The following is a 25,361-nucleotide window of genomic DNA, read 5'->3' as shown; positions in this document are numbered from 1 at the left end:
TTCTCAGGAAATCTGCTCCTCAGATCTTTCAAACAGACTTAAGCTTATTTGTCTCTTGCGTGATTGGCTGAAATGTTCCCACCTGTTAAAAGAAAAAGAAGAAAATCTATACATTTATAAAATCTATACCAAAAAAAAATATCTCAAGAGTCCTCAAGGAAGCCATTCTACAATGGCAAGTAAATGGCTTAGAAACAATTATGTTTGTGATCCCTGCCTCGCTCTAAGCATTAATATTAGAGTATTATTGTTATGTGCCGTCAAGTAGAAACTGACTTTGAGAAGTTGTAAACTGCGTGGGAGGAGATAGCCCATCTTTCTCCCGTGGAGCAGCTGGTAGGTTCAAACCACCTGCTGGATCTATAATGTACATTATAGCACATAAAACTTGGGGGTTGGACATGACTCTGCAACATATATAATATGGTTCTGCTATAATACATTTTGCACATTTCCTCGTGGTCGTCCCAAAGTCAAGAAGCATTGTTTAAAGGCCTGTCCACCTCTGGCCAGTACTTCCATGCCCTCGTCTCTTATGTTTATTCTCCTCTTCACAGAGAGCAAGACATTTTGTGAACTGTATTTACTTTCTCAAACCTGACTACACCTTAGAATCATCATGGGACCTTTTAAAAACAATCCTCATACCTTACCCTCTCCCCACCAAACACCCCGAGTTCCGGTGCTGTTGGCCTGCTTTGGATGGACTCCTGCCATCAGTTTTCTTTCACAACCTCTTCTGATGATTCCACTGTGGAACCTGGATTGAGAAACACTGATCTAATCTAACCCACAAGAATTACAAATATGGAAGCTGCAATCCAGAGAGGTCAGAGTCCTTGGTTGATGTCCGGAGGCAAAGGAAACCAGCTACTAGATAACAAAACTCCTCTTTATTCACTCAGGTGGATAGCAAATGTAAACAAGGTACACAGTGTAAACAAGGAGTGCAACCAGGAGAGCATCAGAATCCCTTTACTCTGGAAACTCACCTGCAGAATTAAGGCAAATGCATGTTAACTGAAAGAGTGTTTTCAGAATGTTGTTGTTTGCCATGGCGTCAGAATCAGCTCATAGCTGACCTCCAGCAGGCTTTCAGAGGAGAATGACTGACTCTCCGCTTTCAGGGCCTCTGGTGGATTTGAACCGCATGCTCCTGGGATTGCAGCACTTCTTACCACTAGGCCACCACCAGAGCTCCCTTAATGAAGGTGCTTAAGTTCAAGGTCCAGAGAGACAGAGCACTGTGAGCAGGTCCTGGCAGATGGCAAGGAAGACTGTCCAAAGGAGGAAAAAGAAGGCCAAGGCAGGAAGGACGATGGGAGTCAGCAGAAATGCTTGTCCACTGCACACCCACCCACTCACTGTCTTCACCCTGATCCCAAATCATGGAGCAGAATAGTACTAACTTCTCCACAGGCTTCTGAAGGTACAAATCTCAAGGAGAGGAGACGGCTCTGCCCTTCTCCTGTGGGAGGCTGGTAGGTTATAACTGCTGAATTTCAGCAGACCAAAATGTAACCCACTACGCAGCCAGGTCTCCTGTTGTCTTTTTAGTCCAGGCTAATACTTCTCCCCTACCTACTACCACAAGAAAACAGAGGAGGTACGTTCAGGGACCATGAAGGGGCAGTTCTCCAGCTGAGCCAGGCCCTCTCCGGAGAACAGATCAGCGTGGGAGCTGCCTCAGACTCTGAAGATTGGCACGCTCCCATATTATCCCTGGATACGCTATTCTCAGGACTCTTACCTGGGCACATAGACCTGGCAGCCAATAGTGACTGCTCTGGAATCCTTCCCGGGTGAGAGAGCTGATATCTTTGACTTTACTCCTATGTGAGAAGGTTGCCTGGGAGGTGGACCTACCAGGAGTGGGCAGTCAGGAAGTTAAGAGATCAAAGGATGTCTGATAGGGAGCTGTCACTGCAAAGATATTCAGACCAGGCTGCCATAAATGTACGTCAGCTGAGCCTCAGGCCAACCTTATTTAGGAGAATGACATATAAACCATTGCATGATCTGGAGTCCGTGATGTGACAAGAGAAAATGGCTTGCTTCTTCCCTGTAATTCTTGGCAGTTAGCAGAAGGCAAGGAAGCCCTCTATCAACTCGCTCTTTCCCAACACCTGGACCCTCTCGGGTTCCGACGTTAGTTTTCCATCAGCAGCTAGTAGTTCTTTGCTGCAGTCAAACACGCGTCTTGGGCAGTTCATGCGAGTCCCAGAACTTTCAGTCCTCCCCAGATTGTCCTTTGGTTCAATCTAGACCTCATTTGACATTGAATATGATCCTGATTCTTCTGAAACAAAATGGGGGGGGGGGGGAATTCCAGGAAACAAGTTAGTAACTTCCAGAGAGCCATTCCTTTTCCTGAGCCGCACCCATAAACCTTTTCCTCATATGTCCGCACCTCAAGAATCTCTAAGACAGGCATCATTTCAATTGGCTGGAGCCTCAGAGGAATCATTGTTCTGTCTAACATTACCACTGGCTCCATGGGACAAAGATGGGCAACCCTTCCTGTGCAGTTTACAGCCTCAGAAACCCAGTGGAGGGTCTACTGTGCTTTGATTCTGACTCCACAACAATGAGTTTGAGTTGTGCACCAAATGCCATGATAATGGGCTGGCAGGCAGCAGGGGAGCGTGTGGATGGCTGGATAAACCATGGCAAGGAATTAACCTGATGCACTGCAGCTTGCTCAGGAATTTAGTGTTTAGGGAACATCTTGCATCAATGATTCAGTAATCCCATTGAAGATACAGGGACAAATAGTGTTGGCATTTCAGCTACACTGTCTAATAGACATTTTCACAATCATGTCTGGATCTTTTTTATCTTTGTTAGAAACGCAGCAACCTCTAGTCACAAGTAGCTGTTGAACACTTGAAATGTGGCACAAATAACTAAGAAGCTAGATACGTTTTAGTTTCTTTCCATTAATTTAGACTTGGTTTGTGTTACCTGGTAGCTGCTGGCTGCCATATTGGATAGCACAGTTACAGAAGATTCCTAAAATTCCCTTTTCTGTCAGGACCTCCAAAAAGGCACATTCAAATGGTTTCTTAGCACCTATAATCATAGTGGGCAGATCAAACATATTTAGCCTTCTCCATTCTTGTCATTTGGAATTACAGGTTGTTTCTGTCTTAGATACAGACAGTCCCACGTTATGAATGAGATCTAGTCCTGTATCTTTTAAGTAGAATTTGTAGATAAGTTCAAACAGGTGCATTTAGTCTTCTTTTTATTTAGCAAGAGAAGGCTTAAAGCTTTTCCCATCATTTACGAGCTGTGCACGTGTCAAATGAAGGTGGTTGAGATGAGGAATTTGTTGGCAGTGAAAAACTGATTCAGTTCCAACCTCAGGGCAAATTTACCTAAGATTCAAGGACAAGGAGGAGTTGTCTGCAAATTGGACATTTGTGATCTGGAAACTACTTGTATATAATTTATAATGTTTGTGAAAATGATTTTTAGCAATGCACTCTAATTATAATTCATTGGGAAGATCAGCCCAGACTCCTTCCTAGGAATGGTGGTTTTATCTTTAATCTTAAAATCTAACTCCAAAATAAAAATCTACTGCAATGTCGTATAACTCATAGTGATGCCGCTTGAGTTTCTGAGGCAGTAAATCCTAATGAGAGCAAAATGCCTTCATCTGGTTCTAGCACAGCCACTGGTGAAGTTCGAACCACTGACCTTTTTCAGTTAGAATTCTTTTTAAAAAAAAATTACTATTAGTTACTTTAATGAAAATTTACAGAGGTTTTATATTTCCATTCATGCATTGTTGCACTTTTCTCCCTGCCCACCCCTCCCCTCCAGTTCGTTCTTCTCTTTGAAAAGTAAAAGAAAAATTCTGTCATTGCTATACAATCCCTCCCCCAAATCCACTCCACTATGCAGCCTTCTTCAGGAATTACTCTACTAGAGTAATTACTCTACTAGAGCTCTTCTTAGTATTGAAAGGGGTGGACAAATAATAGTGTCTTGTAAGGGAACATATGCTTAAGGTCTGCGGGCATGAAATGGTAAGGCTTCAGATGTCTTCAAACTCCACCTGGAAATGCTGGATAAAGGAAGTTACAGGGGCGGGAAGCTGTGCAGAGGGAGAACGGTTTGCCCTGGAGGGACTCTTGTAATTGCATTCAGCTTCTAACCCAAGAATGCCGCAGAGATAGCTTCCCTGAGGGCCCTGGAATTTTCCCCTGTGAATAAGGTCTTCTCTTATTCTTGCCTGTGCTGTGTTCTGAAAATTCACCCTCACTTTGCATGCTGTGTCCCACACCCTTCTGAAAATCCTGAAGATAGGTTCAGTACATTTTTGAAAATGCTCATTTTCTTTGGATTTATTTGGATTAAATTGCTTTGGATTTATTTGGGCTTCGGAAACTTACCTGTGTGCCTCAGATCTGCATCATGTTTCAGTCATTGAAACAGGGCTTAATGAAAATTGTGTGATGACCTAAAAGTCAGATGAGCCTTATTTTTATTTTTTTAATACAGTCTTTTGTAACAGGCATAGGGATTTGCATTTTGAGAGTTTGTGCCAGCTGATTTAGACCCTCATAGCTTTCAGCTTGTAAACCTAGTTCAGTTCATCTCTCTCCTTCTGGGGCCCTTTGCTCCTGCCACTCAGGGATTAAGAGTTTATTACTGAACTCTAGTGCTTGTTTCTAAGTGCCTAGGGCTTTCCCTCCACACTGATGATCCACGTAGTCACTCAGGTAATAGTCATGTGGCCTCCAGTAAGAAGTACTGTCAACACAAAGACAGGCAGTTCGAATCCACCATCGGCTCCCTGGGGGAAAGATGGGCATTCTCCTGCCTTGTGATTTACAGCCTCCGAAAACCCACTGGAAGATCTGTTATGAGTTGGTGTGGATGCTGATTCAACAGCACATAACAACATCAGTGATCATAGAATACAAAACATCTTCAAGAAGCTGGGTGGAAGTTTGATTATAAATGGTTGACAAGCCCCTTTCCAGTGGGATTTCTGATCTGGCTCTGCCATGCTTCCCTCTCCGGGGACACTGATGGAACCATATACCGTGTGTGGTTTTCTTTGGCTGTCCAGTAGAACTTTCTCCACCCACGTTTTTAAAAAATATTATTAATTTTAATGAAAGTTTACAGAGACTTTGGATTTCCGTTCATTCATTGTTGCAGTTTTCTCCCTGCCTAACCCGCCCCAGCAAGTTTGCTCTTTTCTTTGAAAAGTAAAAGAAAAATTCTTTCATTGTTATACAATCCCTCCTCCCAAGTCCACTCCACTGTGCAGCCTTCGTTCTGGACTCCTGTCATGACAATAATACCTAATCATATACCCTTTTAAACAGTTCTCTCCCTCATCTGTCTCAGTGCAGTATACATTATTTATCCTCTCTCTCTCTCCCCTCCCTCCCATCTCTCTCTTCCCCTTCCCCCCCCCCCCCTCTCTCCCCCGTCCGTGTGTGTGTGTGTGTGTGTGTGTGTGTGTGTTGTTCTCTTTGGCTGTCCAGTAGAACTTCCTGATCTTAGGCATCTTCTGTGGCTTGTTCTCTATCTTCTCTGCCATGTGTAGACTGTGAAGTACTGGTAATATTGCTAGCTAGCATGACTTGGAACTGAGTGCACCATGTTATTTAAGCTTACTGAATTGAAATTTAGATTTTTCGAAGCCCTGTGTAGCTCATGGCTTCAGCTCTGTGCCGTACACGTCTAGATTACACCCCGTGCTCAGCCTCATTTATTTGGAGAGCAGTGAATGTCCCTGCCTGTGGTCCTCCACTTCCATGAGCAGCTCCTCTTAGGGGGACAAAGACTCTCTGATTTGTGAACTGACTTCCTTTTGCTGATTGTCCACACCTTGATTTGTTTTTTTTTTGTTTTCTTTTATTTCCTTTTCCAAAACTCTTCTTTGACTCTTGGTACTCTCTGCTTCAACATGTCTTTTTATGATTCCTACCCCACCCCCACCCCAATTATCTTATTTCCTCTGTGAGCATATCTTACTTTAGTGGCATTTTACAAATTAAAAAGATAAATTCTTAGAAGAGCCACAGGTTACACCTGGGACTTAATGATGTGTTGGGACAGTTGGCCTAGGAAGAGTTGGAGAAATGGAACTTGATCGATAATAACAAGAAGTGCTTATTGACCAGCCAAGGCCATGGGTCAGGCTGCGCTCCAGGTTCTGGGAGGACATGTGCACAGTCACAGGCTATCCTTGAATGTCAGGTATGGTGAGTGCAGCCCGGCGGCAGAGTGATGGTGGGTGGGTGTAATTGGACAGGCAATGGCCAGGACAGGTCTCAGTGATAAGGTGGGGCTTGAGCGGAGCTCAGGGGACGTTGGAGGATGAACAAACATGACGAGAGTGGCCAGTTCCAATGCCCTAAAGCCTGAGGGGAGCTCGAGACTGTGAAGTGTGCCTACAGTGACCTCTGCAGCCATAAAGCCCTTTACATCCAGAGCTCCCATTACTCCAAACGCATTTTATTTAAGTGCAAGTGTACAAACCTCTGGCTTTTCATTCAATCATTCAAGGGCAATTTGTTTTATAACAGTAATTCTAACTGATGAATGTAATTTATGAATGGCAATGTCTAATCACACCTTTTTTACCTGCCATCATTCCTTTCACTGCCGATCTGTGTTGATCATTGCTCTTGTTATCAGAATCCCTGTGGGTAAGTCCTCAGCTGCAGCCCCAGAGACAGGTAGCAGTGAGCTTCCAGAAAGAGATAGTCGTTAGATCCATAAAGATAAGCCTTGAGAACGCGCTGGGGCACCTTTCCTCTGTCTTCGAGGGTCACCGTGGCCAGAGTTGACCTGAGGACCGTGGGTTTGGGGTTTTTTGAGGGTTCTCATTCCAGCATTGTTATTCTTGTTGTTGTCTACTGTCGAGTTGGAACTCGCTCACAGCCCACTGGATTTTCAGAGGCTCCAACTCACATGAAAGGGATTTAAACCATCTCCCTCCCACAGAGCAGCTGGTGGATTTGAGCCACGTGCCTTTGGGTCGGCAGGGCAGCGCCTCACCACTTAGCCACCGGAGCTCTCTCCAGCAGTAGGTTGATTTAATTTTAGACTTTAATGAATGAATTATTTGCAAGGTGACTAAATGGAAGGCCCCAAAGTTAGGCGCATCCTGGAGATTGCATAAACTCTCTTCTTAGAAAGTTCGGAAGTCTTGTAATTTAACTTTCTAGCCAAAGGTCTGTCAAAATGCCTCAAGGTTTGCTGCACAATTCAGCCTTGCTCTTGGCGTGGCCCCCTGGTGATGCACGGTTAACTGCGCTGTCGATCTGCCTGAAGATAAATCTGCTTCCCCAAAAGTTGCAGTCCTAGTAAAGCCCTGGAGGGGGCGCAGTTCTCTAGGTGGGATCCCTGTCAGTCACAATGGTCTGCAGAACATCAAGCCACAGTATTTCCTTGGCGGCAGTGGTGCTGGTGGTCACGGTGATGGTAGAGGTGTGTGTCCTCGAGTTGAAACTGACTCCTACCTGTGCACCAGTGGATTTTCAGAAGCTGTGAATTGCTCTTGAATTCGAACCACTTGCCTTTGGGCTGACAACACAGTGCCTTACCCACTAGGCCATTAGAGAGACGCCTATGTCGTTGGCACTGTGTGCTAATTTCTGCATGCAGATGTGTCCAGGTGCCACAGATGGCAGGGATGCAGGGTGTAGTAGTCCAGTATCATGCTGGCCCCGTGGAAGGATGTCTTGTGTTTGGCTTCCCCACCTCATTTTAAAACAACCACTGGAGTCTAGCTGGATGTCCTCATTGCCTGTCAGCAGTCCATCTAGACCGGCTGGGAGTGCTGTCGTGGGCCTCACCAACCTTGAAACCACCGTGGCGTGCAAGGGACGTGGAATTTCCAGGCTGGGCTGTCCGCCTGCACCAGAGCCCTTTATACTGTTGCCTGCTGTGCATGTGAAGGTCATGAGGACAGTGGGCCAGGCCCAGGAAAGGTCAAGACCAGCCCTCCACTTTCTCATCTACCACAGTGTACAAAAACAAGCGAAACTGGACCACTTACAGGCAGATTCTCAGATTTCACTTCAAATTTCCTGGCCTTTGTTGTCTTTTTCTTGCTTGAAGTCTTAACAATGCTGGAAACTTGTTTCCTTTCTATTTCACTTCCTCTGCTTGAAAAAAAAAAACACACAAAGGGGGAGGTTTCCAAGCCTTGGTGTTATCTTAGAAACCAAAGTGAATCTCAATGCCCTTTTCGACTCTCCACCCATCAGAGATAATTTGGCAGCAGCTAATGAATTAAAAAAACCCTCCTCTGTTTTCTTTCTTTTTTTAGGAAGTAGAGCATAGACTTAATATAATGTTGAAATTATATGAGGCGTGGTTTCTACCTTCATTTCCTCAAAACTGACCACATCACTTTTGCTTAATTTGCATCTTGGGGTAAAAAGTTAGCCTCCTGTGGATGGTTTGAGGGAAAGAACCTTCCTTTGAGTTTTGTTTTTTATTTGTTCACCCAGCGTTATTGCAGCCCTGCTGTGCACAGACTCCAGGTAGCTTTCAGGAAACGGGTTAGATTCCGGAGCCTGCCTGTTGTCATTTATAGTTTGTCATCTCTGCAAACTTCAGCAGGTGTCACCACCAGTTTCCTCTTTGTGTAGCGATAATGCTACTCTTCTAAAACCATTCCTCGCTCATCGATCAAACCGTAGGGTGCTTTTACACACTCATCTCGTGTTATTATTAACAGGTATTTAAACTGCGTTCAGAGAGTGGATTAATGTAGGTAGAGAACATCAACATTTTTTACATTGGAGGTAACTGTTTTCATTCTTGCACTCAACATGCCTGCTTTGAATTTCCTCCCTTCCCCACAAATGAGAGGAAATGCCTACAGGGGCTGCACAGGAAAGTGGCCCTTTGTCGTCTTCCATCAGTTCCCCGCCTTCTGATCTCACGGCACACACATGTGCAGTTTGCTGTTGCCAGATCTGCTAGCTGTACCAGTCAAGTTCAAGTTTGTGTTGAGCTGGGGACGTGGAGGCACCTACTTAAGCAGCACACTGAAACGTTGCAGAGCTGGGTCTCTCAGCAGAGGAAACAGATAAGACTTCATCACTCCTGCTGGCGATGACCCTGAAGCCATTTTTATTACAAACTGATTTCATTTCACTCCTTGATACCTAGGGAAGGGTCAGTGAGGAAGACCCTTAACCAGGTGGATTAACATGGTGGCTGCTGCGATGGGCACTGGAGAGTGAGGAGGTATGAGGATGGCACAGGATAGCACAGGGCTCAGATCTGCTGTTCGCAGGGTCACTGTGGGTTGTACTAGACTCAATGGCTCCTAACAACAGCAAAGTTGAAACCTCTGGGGTCGGGCATGAGTGAATTCTTCAGGTGTACTAAGCTTTATGCAGGTGTAGTGTGACTCATTTCCAATGTAGGAGAAATTAGAAAGACTGTCATGTTCTCCCTCCTTATTTGACCATCAGTAAATGGGGAGAGTGGTTGAATACTTAGTTATGATCACTCGGGCACCACACGACGAGCCCACAGCCTGTGAGAAGTCTGTGTCTACACCCAACACACTGAGTTCTTCTCCCATGGAAGGTTATAGGGTCCTTTGGAAGAACGGGCAGTTAGTGAGGGCTGTTAATGCATCTGCCTAGAGACCAAGGAATAAAGTCCTGGTGCGGTATTTGTGAAGAGCCGCTGACTGTCACAGAAGCTGTCGGCAGCACAGTTCTGTTCTGACCCACCAGCCACCACAAATTCTTACACTCAGTCACCTCAGTAACTTCTTGGTATTAGGTGCTGTCAAGTTGAGTACTCACAACGCCCTTATGACCAACAGACCTGAACCCCACCCTATCCTGCGTCACACCCCCATCCCCTCTGACCCACGTGAGCGCATTGCTGCAGTCACCATGTCACTCTGTCTCATTGAGGGGCCTCCTCTCCTTCACTGACTCTCCACCTTTTGAAGCATGACTCTCCTCTTTCTAAGGAGTAGCCTCTCCTACAACAGGCTCAAAGCCTGCGAGACAAAGCTTTTCAGTCTTTGCCTCCAAGGAGCCCCTTGACTGTTTGACTGCACTTCTCCAAGAAATCTATCTAGGCTTATTCCTTTGGAAGTCGTGAGAGGGTCGGTGCTCTTCTCCAACAGCTCAAAGGCTCCAATCTTGAGTCCTGATCCTTATTCACTCTCCAGCTCTCAGATGAAGAGCAAGTGATGACAAAGACCATGGCCTGAATCAGGTGCACCTTAGTCTTCAAACTGACATCATAGCTCTTCAGCAGCTCTTCAGCGAATTTGTAGAGGTCCCTGACAGCAGATTTACCCAATGCAATACGTCTACTGATCTCCTGACTACTGGTTCCAAGGGTGTTAACTGTGTATCCAACTCAGCAACTACCTTCTGATTTTAGAAACCATGTCTCAATATTACGTAGTTTTTACTTGAGAAAATGACCTCAAGAATTGGAAGCTAAAGGAAGTTTGCTTTCTATGTATCTGGGTGGCACATGGCACTTCTTTTTAACTGAATGCTCTTTTTAATCTACCAGTAATCTGCAGTTCTGCTCTTCCACTGTAAAATGGAAAAGTATTGGCTCTATTTTTTCAAGAAGAAAGCCAACTCTAAGTTTTATGTCAGCATTTTCGACTGCTGCAGTCATGAGGTTCTTGTTGTCTTCTTGTCTCTGCATGCCAGACCCCCTATAAGTATCTAAGTATGTTGCCAAGTATCGTGCAGAGTTTCTCCAAGCCATAGTAGGTCAGCTCTCATCGGCTAATGCTGTGCTGGAGTCCGCAGAGGACTTAAAATCTGAACTTCACCCTCAGTTATGGTAATTTGCCAGACGCCAACTCTTATGAGCAGTAACTGAGAAGGAGATTCTTCTTTGTTGCTGAAGTTGTTTAGAATTCTAAGCACTCTTGGGAACTTTATTGTAACAATGAGTGATCATATCTCTTTGAAAACTTTAGAGGTCAGTGGAAACAAAAAAAGTTACTTTATTTCAATTTGCTTTCTAACTTCATTTCCATTTCATTCAAACTCTGAAAAGTTCCACCACTACCATGTTTGTTTGGTTTTTTGGTTTGTTTGTTTGTTTTGTTTTTTTAAAAAAGATTCACCAACTGCTGCATTCTATTGAGGGTAGGAGTGTATTTACCACACTTGATCATTTTGTTATGACTTCCCTGTAATTTTTGTTGGTGAGAGTACATTGCATGGAATGTGGTCTTTTTAAAAGCATGCTTGCAGCCCCTTTGATTTGTCTGGAAGTTTCCACATGTATTGTCATTTTACCCTCCGTTTTAACTTTAAATGAACCATTTCGTAAATGGGGAAAGGAAGCCAAGAGGCTTGGCTGTTATCATACCCCCCTACAGGGCAGGACTTGAAATCAGAAACCATGAGTCAGTGTTTGATGCTAAAACTTGGACTCCGCAAAGCTGTTCTTGTCACATGCATTAATATATAACTGGGGAGTTCTGGTGGTACAGTCTAGATGAATTACACTGCTTACCCAAAGGCTTTTCCTCTCCGATGGTTCAAATCCAAGCGAGAAAGATGGAATGTCTCCTTCCATTACAGTTCATAACCTCGACATCCAAATAGAAAATCACTGTGAGACGTAATTGACTCCACGACACTGAATGGTTATATATGTCTACACCAGGACGTATACCATCACCCTTGTCTGATGAGGGATGTCACCAAGAAGAAACAGGGAAAAGCTTGATTTCCTAGGAAACTGACATTCTTACCTCACGTTCCTACCTGGTGCAAATGGCACCTCTCAGGGGCCTGTTTTCTGACCCTCTGTGTTTACTGGCCTATGTTTTTAAATCTTATTATCAGATTTTCTTGATACATTGGGGGAAGTTTGTTTATTTGCATTTCTTATTAAGTTATCTCAACATTTGAGATAAAGTATTGTGTAAATCCCAAATTTACACTATGCTCTGTTGGCCTCGTGGTAAGGAGCTAGCTGCGCTGCCCACCCAGAGGCAAACAGTTGGCCTCCTTCAGCTGCTGTGAGGGAGAAAGATGGGCTGTGGGAGGGTCAGCTACAAACCTTAAGCAAATCAAAACCCATCGTAAATGAATAAGTAAATGAAAGAGTAGTGCATCTTCCTTATGGCCTTTCCTACTTAAAGCCCTTTGGGTAAATGTCACTGGTGTACACCTCCCCTCATCACCCACATTCCCTACAAGAGCACCCACATCTTAAAGAAAGGGACCCTGGCTTGCCCTCCTCACTGTTTCTGCAAGGATTTACTATGAGCATACAAATAACACCCATACCTCTGTAGAGTGCTTTTTCTGGGAAGTCCTACATTATTTTATCCTAATATAAGAATGTCATAAAACTCCCTAAATTGTTTGTTCTGTTTGTTGCCTGTATCAAACTGTGCCACTTACCGCTTTACCAGACCTCTTCTGACTGTCATTGCGGGAATCAGTTCATTGTCTTTTATTATAAAACATCTCTGAGTTTTTGTTGCTATTCACAGTCATATATCAAGTGGGAAAGAATGATGTTCTCAGTTTCTATCTCTTTATGTAAAATAGCAACTTAAGAAACTTCCCAACACAAGAACCAAACTATTATTTTGCAAGTCCACAAAACTGTATCTTACTGGGTCCTGCTTTGCTTGAATTTACACATTTAAAGGATAAGGCTTCTCCCTCTCCCTCTTTCTCTCCCCAATTGCTATTCTCTACAACCTTACCATAACTTTGCAGAAGTAGTGAATTTAACCCATAAAAGTCCTATTAAAGATGAAGGAAGGTAATTGAGAGGGCCAAAGGCATTTCAGGTTTTGGGGTGATAACAAAGTGCTTGAAGTATTCAGAAATATTGCCCTTGGCAACAACATCAATATGCACTTTTAGGAGTCCTTTTAAATGTTTCATTTTTGTCTCCTAATATGTGACCTAATTTGTAGGCATATGTTTTTCTCATGCCCATGTAAAAATGACAAATTCAGCAAGTTTTTATAAAATTAAAATTGTGCTTCATTCCTCAGTCATTTGAGAGAAGTCCCAGCCTATGCAAGAAAACAGTGTGTATTTGGGAATTATTTAGATGTATTGGGACTGTGGAATGCTAAGTAGGGAAGGATGTGATTGGAACTTCAGGTCAGTTATTTTATGTTTGTTACTAGAGAAAGTTGATAACTTTTTTATTCACTACAGCCTGTTTTATTCTGTGAATGTCATCTTCAGAATTTCCTTGCAAATTGGTATTTTTTTCCTTAAAAAATCATCATTTAAAGGCAGAACCAAGTCTTCAATGTGAAACACCCCTTTGAATTAAATCTTTTGCAACATAATTATTTTTTAATCCCTGAAATGGCCTGTGTGTTTAATACATATTTTTATTTATTCAGTCTGCTTAATGCAATGCAATGCAATGCAATGCAATGTCAGCTCTTAAGGCAAACTCAGGGGGTCAGGAAGGGCATTGAAGCCAAGCTCTCAAGCAGAATTTTTTTCAGTTGGACAAGTGAGAGCAGGAAAGAACATACCCCCCCACTTCCAACGCATTCCTAAATACTCTGTAATAATGAGTGCACGCTGGTGTTCCAGTAAGTGGGTCGACATTACCCAGCTTTGACGATTTATTTAACAGTCCTTCACTTTTCAGCTGTCCAGTGAGGCATCAGATTTACTCAGGTGATTTTTTAAAAGGGGATGTTTCTGTAATACAGTTTAGGTGAAAGAAATCTCAATTCTATTTTTGGCCATTGCACTTCTGAGAGGACTTTGCTTCTGCCATCTTTATTCCCCTTGCCAATCTCGTTTTGGCTAAACCAGTACCATTAGACGTGCCCAGCCTAAAACGGCATGTACATCAACCTTCCCATCTGCGTAGTGGAGGTTGAATGGTTTGCGGTTATTGAATGGTTCTGTCTTCAAAATTATGATCTTTCAATTCTGTGCTCACTCATTCTCATTTCTCCTGTCCCAGACTTCCTTTCAACCCTGAGCAATTTGCTTCTTTCCTTTGCTGCCCCAGACTCCCTCCTCCCCCAGGCCTGCTTCCTCCGAAAAGCTGCAGAATTCCTCTGCTGGGCCTCTCTCCATCCACGACCTTCTGTTTATATTTAAAGGCAAAGAACTAATTCATGTTGCATCTCTTCACTTCTCCTTCAGACTAAATTGTAAGCCACACAGGAGCTGTGACTGCCTTCACATGGCTTTACCATCACTCTGCTGTGTGGAGAATGGAACTGACAGTTGATAAATCCTACATGATTTTTTTTTAATTAGGATGATTTGCCTGCTACTTAAAAGAGATGTTTGAGTATTGATTATGTCATCTAAGGCAGGTTTATAGTGGCATCCACTTCCTAAACAACTTGCCTCCAGAAACTCGATGAACTTTGATCAATGTCGATAGTTTAGAGGAGCTTCAAGCCTTTTGTTCATAGGGTCGCTGTGAGTCGTGCTCAACTCAAAGGCAATCAGCAACAACAACAACCACAGCAACAACATTATTACAAAGCCAGGACAAACAATGTCTGTAGACCACTCACCCGTTTCTTTCCTGCTAACAGTGTGGTCTCCCTGTTGGCTAAGGATGGTCCGTGAGGACCCGCCGCCGTGGTGACCTGAGACTGTGTGAATGAACGAAAGCCTTGGCGGCTCCCTGAAAGATCAGAGGCTAGAACCAGCAGCCACTCTGTGGGGAGGAAGATCCTGACAGTCCTTGTCTGTCCTGTCGGGTGACTGCAAATCCGAATCTACTAACTGGCACCCAGCAACAGCCACATCTGCTGAGACACAAAGAACAACGCTTTCTTTTATTTATTCATGTTAACGGAAATTATTTTTGTTTTATTTTATTTTATTATTTTGTGTGTGTGTACCATCAAATCAGATCTGACTGGTACAGGAGGAAATTGCCCCTCCTTTCCCGGCAGAGCACCTGGTGGATTTGAACCGTTTGCCTCTGGGTTTGCAGTGCAGCTTTCTTGCCACTAGGCCACCAGAGCTCCCCTGGAAATTATTTTTATAAAAACCTTTTTATGGTAAAAAAAAAATTATAAAATGACAAAGAGCATGAAGTGAAATGCTTTCCCACGTCTATTTCTTAGCCATCCACTTTTCTTTTGTAGGTTCAAATGACATTCTCACAATCTCTTATTTCTTCCCAGAGAATCTGTTGCCTGCAGCCTATACTCATGCATACTTGCATATATGCGTTGACTGCAGTGCATTCAAATGTATACACAGTCACTACTGCTACGAACCCCAGCACCAGCGCACACCCACACACATGGATCATGGTGTATCAGGGCCCAGAAGCAACGAGAAGGCACAATTAGAATGGTTTGAGGAGGGGATCATAAAGTGACAGTCTCCAAAGTCACTACACGGTTGCTGTGACTGAGAGTTGACTTGCTGGTGATGGGATTTACAAAGGGGTGACATGGTGTAAGGACGGCACTGCCATCTGCACCCCCCAGGACGAGTGATTGGAGGAGGACAAGGGAACTCCCGCCACGAGGGAACCAGGGGGACACACAGCCCACAGCCCTCACTCCCTTCTGCCTCTCACTTCCTGTTGCTTTTCCTAATAGAAGCTGAGCATAATTGAAGTGTAAAGGCTATGGGAATGGTGAATGAGGTTTGTGAAGTTTGGATTCCTGAGGCAGTGAGGCACGTGACCCAGGCGGGGGGTTAGGAGATGATGTGCAGCCCCGGAACCTGTCCCACACTTTGCTTTATTTGTTGCATCATGGATTTCAGCCCTTACAAAGAAATCCACACGGAGCTCCCTCCTATTAAAAAATAAATAAATAAATCATTCAATTTATTGTAATTGTCCTTTGTTGATGAACATTTAGATTGCTTGCTCTCTGTTGCCTTTGTAAAGCTGCAGTGAACTTACCAGTGAATATCATTAATTCTTGCAAGACAAAGTGCTGGACAAAAGGCTGTTTGCCTTTGTGGTTTTTAGAGATGTTATTGATAAACACACCAGAGAACTTGGACCAGTGTTAACCCTCAGAACTGTCAGAATATCCATTTCCCCCCCCACACGTGGCACAAACCACTGGCCATCACACTTGAATTTTTTTTTTCAGTGCAAAATGATTGAAAATGGTGTGCACCTTTAATTTGCATTTTTATTACTACTAATAGATTGAAATGCTTCAGTTTTACATCATCTTATTTTGTAGATACTAATGGGAGAACATTTAGCATTTAAAATGAAGGGTTATTTTTTACAATGTTTGTAACAATGGTAGGATTCACGATTCATTTTCAAGAGGCATTGATTATGATTAAAATCCTGGCTTTTGTGGAGTCCTTACCATATATAAGAATTGTGGTCTGATGGAAGAAGCTGCGCTGCAATCCTAGAGGCACATTGTTCAAATCCACCAGCTGCTCCACAGGAGGATGGACAGTCTCCTGTCATGATAATAACTGCCTCTGATAACTTGCTATGGGTCAGTTCCAACTTGACACAACAACAGGAGAGTTATAGTTGAATATTATTCTGCCCTCAAGATACTTTAAATTGTCTAAGGAAATGTGCACCAAAGGCATTTTTTCAAACTAAAACAGTGTTCTGCATCAGAAATTACAAATATACAAATAAATGTTCAGAGAAGTGAGCCACAGATGTCTGTGGTTGCAGTATTACTTGACTTAATCATGAGGTGTTTCTTGCTGATAAAAGACGCAATCGTGTGGGAAAGGCAGGCAGGGGCTCTTCCAAGGTTGCTTGGCATCCTGGCTTGGAGGACTCGTGTGACAGGCCAATAGACTTGTCCCAGTCGGTCTCCAGGGCTGTGGAGAATTTCTGCCAGCATCACAGACCGTAGTGGCTGTCTGCCAGGCGGTTGTCTCAGTGTCTGGCTCTGAAATGCCAACTGCAATTAAAACCCACTTTCAGAGAACAAGTCTTTCAATTGCAGGCCCATATGGTTGGTGAGCAGCGCCCGTGGGCCAGTGCTTGTGTAAGAGAAAAGGCTCAGGAGAAAGGCAGATGGATTGATGAGAAAGAGGTAAGAAGAGGAACAGCTGTTGAACTTTGTTAGATCCCTAAGAGTAAAGGAAATAATACAAGTCAATACTGAATCCTCCTGGTCACGGTGTGGTAGACCAGCAGTATTGGGATCAGCTAGGACTAGACTCTGAGCTCCTTTCTCAGAACCACAGTTAACAATATTCCCCAGGGATTTGCGTGCATATTAACCTTGGAAAGGTACCGCTCTGAAGTGCTGGTTCTTCTAATCATCAGGGACTAAAGATTAGTCTTTGTGATGTTGTGCATCCATCCGTTTTCATGGTCTTCTTAATTATACAATAGGAAGCAAGAAAACATTAGTTATTTGTGGAATAGGTGAATCGTAAGTGCTTCCAAAGCACATGCAGGAAACCATCAGTATATAATGCATGAATTCAGAAGTGTATGAATTAATGTCTAGAAAAGTGTGCAGAATTATTTGTAAACCCTTAACACTTGGTTATTAATAAGAATGGGTGTTCAACTCATCGTGGATACTGCTTCAAAAGCATAGACTCAGAGTTCACTTCCAAATTTCCTGATGTTTCTCTGGAGTAAGTTTAAAGCTTCTTAGGGCAATCATCTCTGAGCCTGGAAGACCAGTTTGAATCCACCAAACTGGAATTCTGACTGTTCCAGAAATACAGTCAAGCAGTTAATGCGTGTTCTCGAGATCCTGGAACTTCTGTCTCTAGACAATGAGTTTTGGGGGAAATGTGACATAAAATGAGGAAGGCAGTTTGCCCTAGACTGAAGGGCTTGGTATATTGCGCATGGTTCTGTTTGAAGAGAAGTAAGATATGGTGGAACCATGATATGCTGCCATTGGCTGCAAAGAGTCCTCATGCCCATGCGTGGCTGCTGGTGAATGGCTCCCTAGTTGAGAGCGTTCTCGATGGAATGCTTTCTAGAGACCATCATGGATAGTTTGCCTGTTAGGATAGGCAGTTTTCTAAGGATAGTCAGATGCTTGTAACAGACAGTGACTTCTGCTGTTTTAATGTGAAAAAGTTTTCGTTATAGAGACTTAGGAAAATAGTTTAACAACCTAAACTGAAAGACATTTGAAAGTTGGCTGAGGGCTGTAGGTAGGTTGATCCTGTGTTGCTGTTTAGAACTGCATCCTCATCTAGCCATCATCGTACATGTGTGTTCATTTCATCACGTGTGTGTGTTCACTTCCCTTTCTATTCCTTGGTCCCGGAGATGTTCTATATTAACCCACAGGAGATGTTTGAGGTTATACCTGGTACTGTCTCCTCCTGAGGCATAGAACTCACAGACATGGTTATACGCAGAGTGACTGTATTGACCGCCTGCTTACACGGGGCCTCCACCCTCCTGGGATCAGCCATTGTGCTTCGCTTGTTGTCAGTGGCTCTGACAGAGTTCTGGGATTCATTAGCTGTGGTTTCTCAAACTTCAGACTACCTGTGAGCCCTCAGAAGCTATGATAAAAAATTTATATGTATGTTGTTTCCGGAAGCAAATTCATAAAGCTTTCTACCAAAACTAGTAAAGGGATAACCTCAAAAGATCTGGAAGGCAATTTGGCACTTTCTCAAAATCTGAACATAGAAATTCCATATGACCCAGCTATTGCACTACTTGGGATATGCCTTGAGAATATGGGAACTGAGACACAAATGGGGATTTGTACACCAATGTTCATAGCAGCAATATTCACCATCGCAAGAACCTGGAAACAGCCCTAATGTCCAACCACAAAGGAATGGATTGAGAAATTATAGTACATTCACACAATGGAATACTATACAGCACGCAGGAGCAATGACTTTGTAAATTATTACCTAACGTGGGAGGGACTGGAGAGCATTGTGTAAATGAACTAACAGTCCCAAAAGGATAAATAATGTAAAAAACGATTATTGTAGAATGAGTAAGGATTCAGGAGAGGTGGGAGAGGCTGGAAGCAGAGGAATGTGGATGTGCATGGGGAGGGTGGATTAATCATGGGGTTATACAATTTATTGGGTGGGGGATGAGGGAAATTAAAAGAATTTTTTCTTGAAATCAGTGTATTTGAATTTTGTAAAGAAACTAGTAGAAAATTTTTAAAAAAGATTAAAAGTCACTTTTCCCTTTGAGCTAACGCTGTATCTCACCTTTCACATAAGCGCAGTTAGTGAAATGGGAAGAGAAGACATATCAAGGCTTTTGTGGAGTTGAAAGAGAACATAGGTGTAAAACAAAGGTTGGGAATAACAAGGCTGTAAAAAGCAAGGGTGCATGGGAAGCAGTGCCAGGTGGTGAACTGTAGTGCATATAATGAATAAAAATGTTTTCAAATAAAATAAAATCCCAGTCACGCTAAGTAAATACATAAGCTTGCTCACGCTGACAATATTAACTCTTGCAGCAGCAAATAGGAGTTCTGGTGGCCTAGTGGTAAGAAACTCCACTGCAACTCCAAAGGCACACGGTTCGAATCCACCAGCTGCTCTGTGGCTGAAGGACGGGCAGTCTCCTCCTGAGTGATTTACTGCCTCGGAAAACCCACAGGAAGCTCAGCAGTGAGTCGGTTAGCACTCAGGAACACACAACAACTACAACGTCCCTAGCTGTTGGTGACAGTATGCTTGCTGACAGAGGCAACTTGCATATTACAGAGTAGTTGTTGTTGCGTGCCATCAAGTGGCATCTGACTCATAGTGACCCTGTGAACAACAGTTCTGAGTAGTAATTGAGACATGATTGTAAGCATCCCTGGTGCCTAGACTGAAAGTCTTGGTTTTATTCATGGTTTTGTTTGAAGTGGAATGTGGCGGGACCCTGGGATGCTGTCACCCATTGAAAGGGCCTCCCATGCCCACGTCTGCTGGTGGAGCGTTCTCTATACCTAGCAAAAAAGCATTTACAGGCATGAAATATTATTCTAACGTATAAGTGTGTGTCTTCTTTCATTTTTCCCTTCAAAAACACAACCCAGTGGATTTTCTTCAGTGCCGCAGTGCATCTCCGGTGTTCAGCGTGGTGCCCCCCCATTTTACTTGCATTCCTTTTGTCTCTTCACTGTCGACACCCATTCTTTCACAGGCATCAGACCGAACCCACTTATCCTTGTCCCCACGTCTCAGGCTGTCACCACTGTCTCCAGCACGCTCTCATCTGTTTTCATTTCTTCCTTGTAAACTATCTGGCTCCTGTCACTTCTGTGCTGCGTCTTGGCTCTCGCTTGGAAAAGACTGGTCTCTGGCAAAGGATGTCTTTACATCAGAGGTGTAAAGCTGTTAATCATGTCTCTTGAGGTGCATGTTTTCTGACAAGGAGAATTCTTTCAACTATATAGAGGGGCTGTCCCTCCACTGTCAAATAAGTTGTATGTTTACATGCCTTTGAGTGAGGGTTTGCCTGTTGTGTGGGGTTTTCCCCCAACTAATTCTAGGAAACTTTAGTGGCTTAGTGGTAAGGAGTTAGACTTCCAATACAAAGGTACCTGGTTCAAGTCCCCCAGTTGCTCCGCAGAAGAAAGAGGGGCAGTTTCCTGCTGTGTGATTTACTGCCTCTGAAAACTCACTGGAGGGTCAGCTATAGCAGTTCTGACTCAAGGGTACGTGATAGAAACAACAAATAATTCCGGGATAAGGCCCTCAACCTTAGCTGCTCCTTAGTATGCCCTGTGGAGTGTCCCCTGAGATCAGAGAATCCTTAGATGATCAGGAGGTGGCATGCAGACATCATTATTTGTTTAAAACTCACCAGGTGATTTCAGCATGTTATGAAAATGAAAGTATGTGCTGAAATCCCTAACGTGCTGCAAAGTCAAATTCTAAGCTGCAGAAGCTTGATTTTATACAACAGTGCAGCCGAGTCAGAAAAGAAATGTTTCTCTGAAACATACAGAATAAATAAATAAATGAAATGAGCCAAAAAGTGGCCCAATTTCTCCGTATGTTGACAGATGCCCCGCAGGGCAACCCAAAGGGTCAGATTAGTTGTCCTGCAAATAGATCCAAATCTAACCATCATAGGACAAAAAAAAAATACATCTTCATTGTCGTGTTGGTCCCAAATTTAACACCAGGGTCAGAAAACAGTTCTGCCTATATTTTTAGCTAAGCAAAGAGCTGTTGGCTTGAGAGACATTGAGAGCTTCAAAATAGTTTGTTACCTAAAAATACACTTCCTGAAATGAACTTGAGGTCTGAGAGCAATGATGGGTTTATTTTTTTTTCTATATTTAATGCTGCCACAAGAAAGCAAATCTTAAGTTTGTGTATGTTTATATTTTTAGAAACCCAGAAAACAGGTGCAAGGTCCAAGTGACCAAGAAGTGGCATGGGAGGGTGAAGGATTGTTGACAGAAATGTACGTTTAGAGGACATGGAGTGACTTTGTAGGGACACTGAAGCCATTCCATTGCCCACAGGCAGGAAAATGCTTCAATGTAGACAGAGGCTGAGATTTCCCCCCCCCCCTTCAAAGCTTATCCCCTGGGGGAAAGCATTCTCAACATCCTAATGATATCCAGACCTGAATCTTTTATTATCATAATTATCATTATTATTATCATTGCCAATAAAAATGGATTTCACTGAACAAAAAAATTAAAAAATGACCTTTCTTATAAATGTTGTACACTTTTGTCTTATTTTCCTAGTAGTAGCAAAACAAAAATACCACAATGAGCCTTCATTGAATGAGCTTTGAAGAATAGGATTTATGTTATCACTATTAAGGAGCGTCCCATTGCCATGGAGTCAGAATTGACTCCTAGTTGACTTTCCGGTAGTGGATCCAAACCACTCACCTTTGGATTTCCAGTGTAATGCTTCACCCATTAAACCACCAGAGTTTGAGTAAGAAGGCTACAAGTTTTCATGCATGACCTTGGCACGTCTCCATTGTCTCTCTGTTGGAAAGATACACCCTGTTTCTCACCTTCTTAGGAGTCCAGGGGATTACTTAGCATTGTTTGACTTGTAGACAGATGTTCACATGGGTCTTTCTCTGTGTCTGACTTTCTTTCTCTAAGTCCAGTTATAAAATGCTTAGAAGGGTTAAGGAGCTTGACCTAACTGAATCCAGGTGAAAGCAAATTGAATAACATCTTTCAAAAAAGGGACCCTATTTCCCCAAACAAGATCAAATTCACAAGTACGGGATTGGAATTTTACCATAACCATTTTGGGGGCCGCAAGTCAATCCATTTTTTAAAATATTTTAATTACCTCTCAAATTGTAGCAGCAGTGTGTTGTAAAGAATAGTCAATCTTTAGTATTTTATGGGATGAATACAAATGATTCAATTTGTAGTTACATTCTCTGTCTTAATTTGATATAAAAAGGTCTGTGTTCATTTTTCCGACTGGCATAAATGTTACTGAACCCAAGCGGTTCTTTCCGTAGTCAACTGCCAATAAGACAAACGGATTGCAGTATCCATAAGCACTTTATTACAGATCTGTGGAGGACAGCGGGTCAGCCTCAAAGACAGCCTCCCCGACTGGGAGAGGTCACCAGGCTTTTATACCAGGGGGAGACACCAACTTACTTAAAAATAAACTTTTATTAGTAACATCAAAGAATTTGTATATCTGAAGAGAACAGATCATATTTAAGTACCAGTAATTCAGGAAGGGCACAGTTCCCTTCCTGGTAAAAAACTGATGGCAGTTTTATAATTATCTAACTATGATTTTATAGAAGTTCTAATTATCTAACTATGGTTTTATAGAAAATTCTGAACTTATTAATACCACCCCATAAAGGGTCAAATATGAGCAGTTTTCATTTCTTTTATAGTCTGGTCATCTGTTGACTCAGTAAATCATGCAGTCATTTTGGATCCCTTCCCTGTGACAGGTTCTGTCCTGGGGATTGGACATTGAGCGTGCAAACAAGGCAGATAAAGTCTCATGGAATTGTGTGTGTGTGGAAATGTGTGCTGGAGCGCACACTGTGAAGGCCAGACTGTAAACACGAAAGTGATGGAGATAGATGAGGCAGAGGCCTGTCGTAGTTCCTGGTGGTTTAATTTAGCCCAAAGAATTGACATTTAGCCAGAAGCTGAGAAGGCAAGAAGGAACCAAGTAAAGGGAATAGAAGGTGAAGGACTTGAAGAGGAAGGGACCTGGTGCCTTACTGGAGGGCCCATGAGGCTGAGGCAGTGCTTACCAAGTAGAGTTAGAGTAGGATTAGAGTTAGAGTAGGAGGAGAGTTAGAGTAGGAGTGGTGTTAGAGTAAGTAGTAAGTTAGAGTAGGAGTAAAGTTAGGGTAAGTAGGAATAGAGTTACAGTAGGAGTAAAGTTAGAGTAGGAGTAGAGTTAGAGTAGCAAGGGAGGAGAGCAGCAGAGACATTAAAGGAGCAGATCCCTGAGGTGGCCCTTGGCTTTATTGCCTTCATGATTTCATTGCTTTGTATTATGTCCAGGAGGCACTTATCATAACAGAGCTAAGAGTTGGTTACTCAGTTGACTTCCCTCCAGGCATGGAAAAATCCAGGTGAGTCAGGTTCACACTGAGAAAATCCTCCCAGTTCCTTGGGCAGGTCAGGACAGTAATGGCAATGGCCTGGCTCTCTTCTTTCAGATGCCTTGACCCAGTTAGGGCTTCACGCCTCTGCCTGGTAGTGGCCCCTCTTTGCTCTTCTAAAACCCAGGGTTCACTTGGGCCTCCCACATCCCCTGTTACTTCCCTTTCTCTTGGGCCCATTTCCTTAACTATTCACCCACATAAATGCAAATTCCCTGAAGGATACTTTATGCCGTGATCCCAGCCTCCAGTATTGTGCAGTGGGCCAGAGCTTGCTCCTGGATTGAATGCTGACTTTTTTTTGTAGAAAAAAAGATCTTATGATAATCATTGTCAAATGGAGAAGTTACTCAGTCCCTTTCCCCCCTCCACACACACGATGCAATAGCTTTGTTACAACCGTGAGAGAATCTCTGGGCCTTATGAAGGGATTATTTTCTCTTTCTCCAAATTAATTCCATGGCATTGGATTTCTTCAAAATTGTGTAACATCTTCAGGACGTCGTTGGCAGGCTGCCTGGAAGCTGACTAACTGTTGCCCGTCCTATCTCTTCACCCTAGTGGTTAATGACAACGTCATGGTCACGGACACCAATGGGGCAATCAAGTTACGGCAGCTGTGCAAGTTCTGCGACGTGAGACTTTCCACCTGTGACAATCAGAAGTTCTGTATGAGCAACTGCACCATCACGTCCATCTGTGAGAAGCCACACGAGGTCTGCGTGGCTGTGTGGTAAGGCTGACTTTTACGACTTCCTGGTTCTTTAAAAAAAAAATAATCATCCGTTTCTAATACTGTGTGCTCGTAACACAAAGGCAGTGCATGCCCATGCCCTCAGCATAGACGATGATCCCATTTCTGTTTTCCTTGTTTTTGCTATGTGCCATCGAGTCCATTAACTTTCGATCACCATTATTTCAAGGGAACTCTGGTGGCCTAATGGTAAGGGGTTGCACTGTCAACCCAAAAGCTCGCAGTTCAAATCCACCAACTGCTTCATAAACGTAAGATGTATAATCTTCTGTGTGATGTATAGCCTCTGAAAACCCACTGGAGGGGTCAGCTATGGGTTGGTTCCAACTCAACAGAACACACCACCATCACCACCATGTATCTTTCTCTTGGATTAGGGTCTCTTTTCTCTGTTTTATCTTTATTCCTTCTCTCCCTTAGTAACACACACCCCCACACCTCCTCCCACACACACACACACACACACACACACACACACACACACAGAGAGAGGTACCAGGTCTAATAGAAGTCTTCAAACATACACAATGTGTACTCCGAAATCAGTGGACTAATCTATAGTTATGGACTTTGGCAAGTGCACAAAAGATGAAAGAAAAGGAGAAATCATTTAGCAGCCCTAATTTTAGAAAAAAGTATAAATTCATCTCTTTGGGCAGATTAATAGGACATAGCACTTTTGCTGGCTTATTCTGCCGTTTGTAATTTGTTAGATATTTGTTAAGTAACTTGTATGTCTCTGGGCTGTTTGACAAACAAGACTATAGCTCAGATGTCTCGCTGCCCTTTGGAGCGTGAGTCCTCGGAGTGTCTCTCTAAGGCACATGTATTTAGCCTTGATGATGGATCTGAGGACCTTGTGGACCTCTGTACACGTCAGGGGATGACTGGGTTTCCTAAGCACTAAAGGATAGTTAACAGCAAAGGCCTGTCAAGGCAACTTGCTGTACCTGTCGACCTCATTTATGTCCAGACCTGAGCAATTTTGGAGAACAGATTTTGATAAAAGTATATGGTCCATTTGCTGTGTAGAGGTAACTCATGGTTGCTGTGAAGCTGAACACTGTGACACTGATGTGTCAAATGTGATAATGGTTAC

At 43.2% G+C, this 25,361-nt stretch overlaps 1 protein-coding gene across 2 annotated transcripts in view; it reads left to right on the top strand.

Annotated features, from left to right (window-relative positions):
• Positions 1-25,361, top strand: part of TGFBR2 (transforming growth factor, beta receptor II (70/80kDa)) — a 91,881-nt gene that overhangs the window by 21,659 nt on the left and 44,861 nt on the right. For both annotated transcript variants that reach the window (XM_006890629.1, XM_006890628.1), the window contains one exon: positions 24,070-24,241. In XM_006890629.1, coding sequence (XP_006890691.1) covers positions 24,070-24,241 — 172 coding nt within the window. The remainder of the gene's footprint in view (positions 1-24,069; positions 24,242-25,361) is intronic.

The sequence above is a fragment of the Elephantulus edwardii genome, unplaced genomic scaffold (genome assembly GCF_000299155.1).
Source record: "Elephantulus edwardii isolate Elephantulus edwardi_28Jun2011 unplaced genomic scaffold, EleEdw1.0 scaffold00091, whole genome shotgun sequence".
Taxonomy (NCBI): domain Eukaryota; kingdom Metazoa; phylum Chordata; class Mammalia; order Macroscelidea; family Macroscelididae; genus Elephantulus; species Elephantulus edwardii.
Note: the sequence above shows the minus strand (reverse complement) of the source record. Positions and strands in the feature narration are given on the sequence as shown.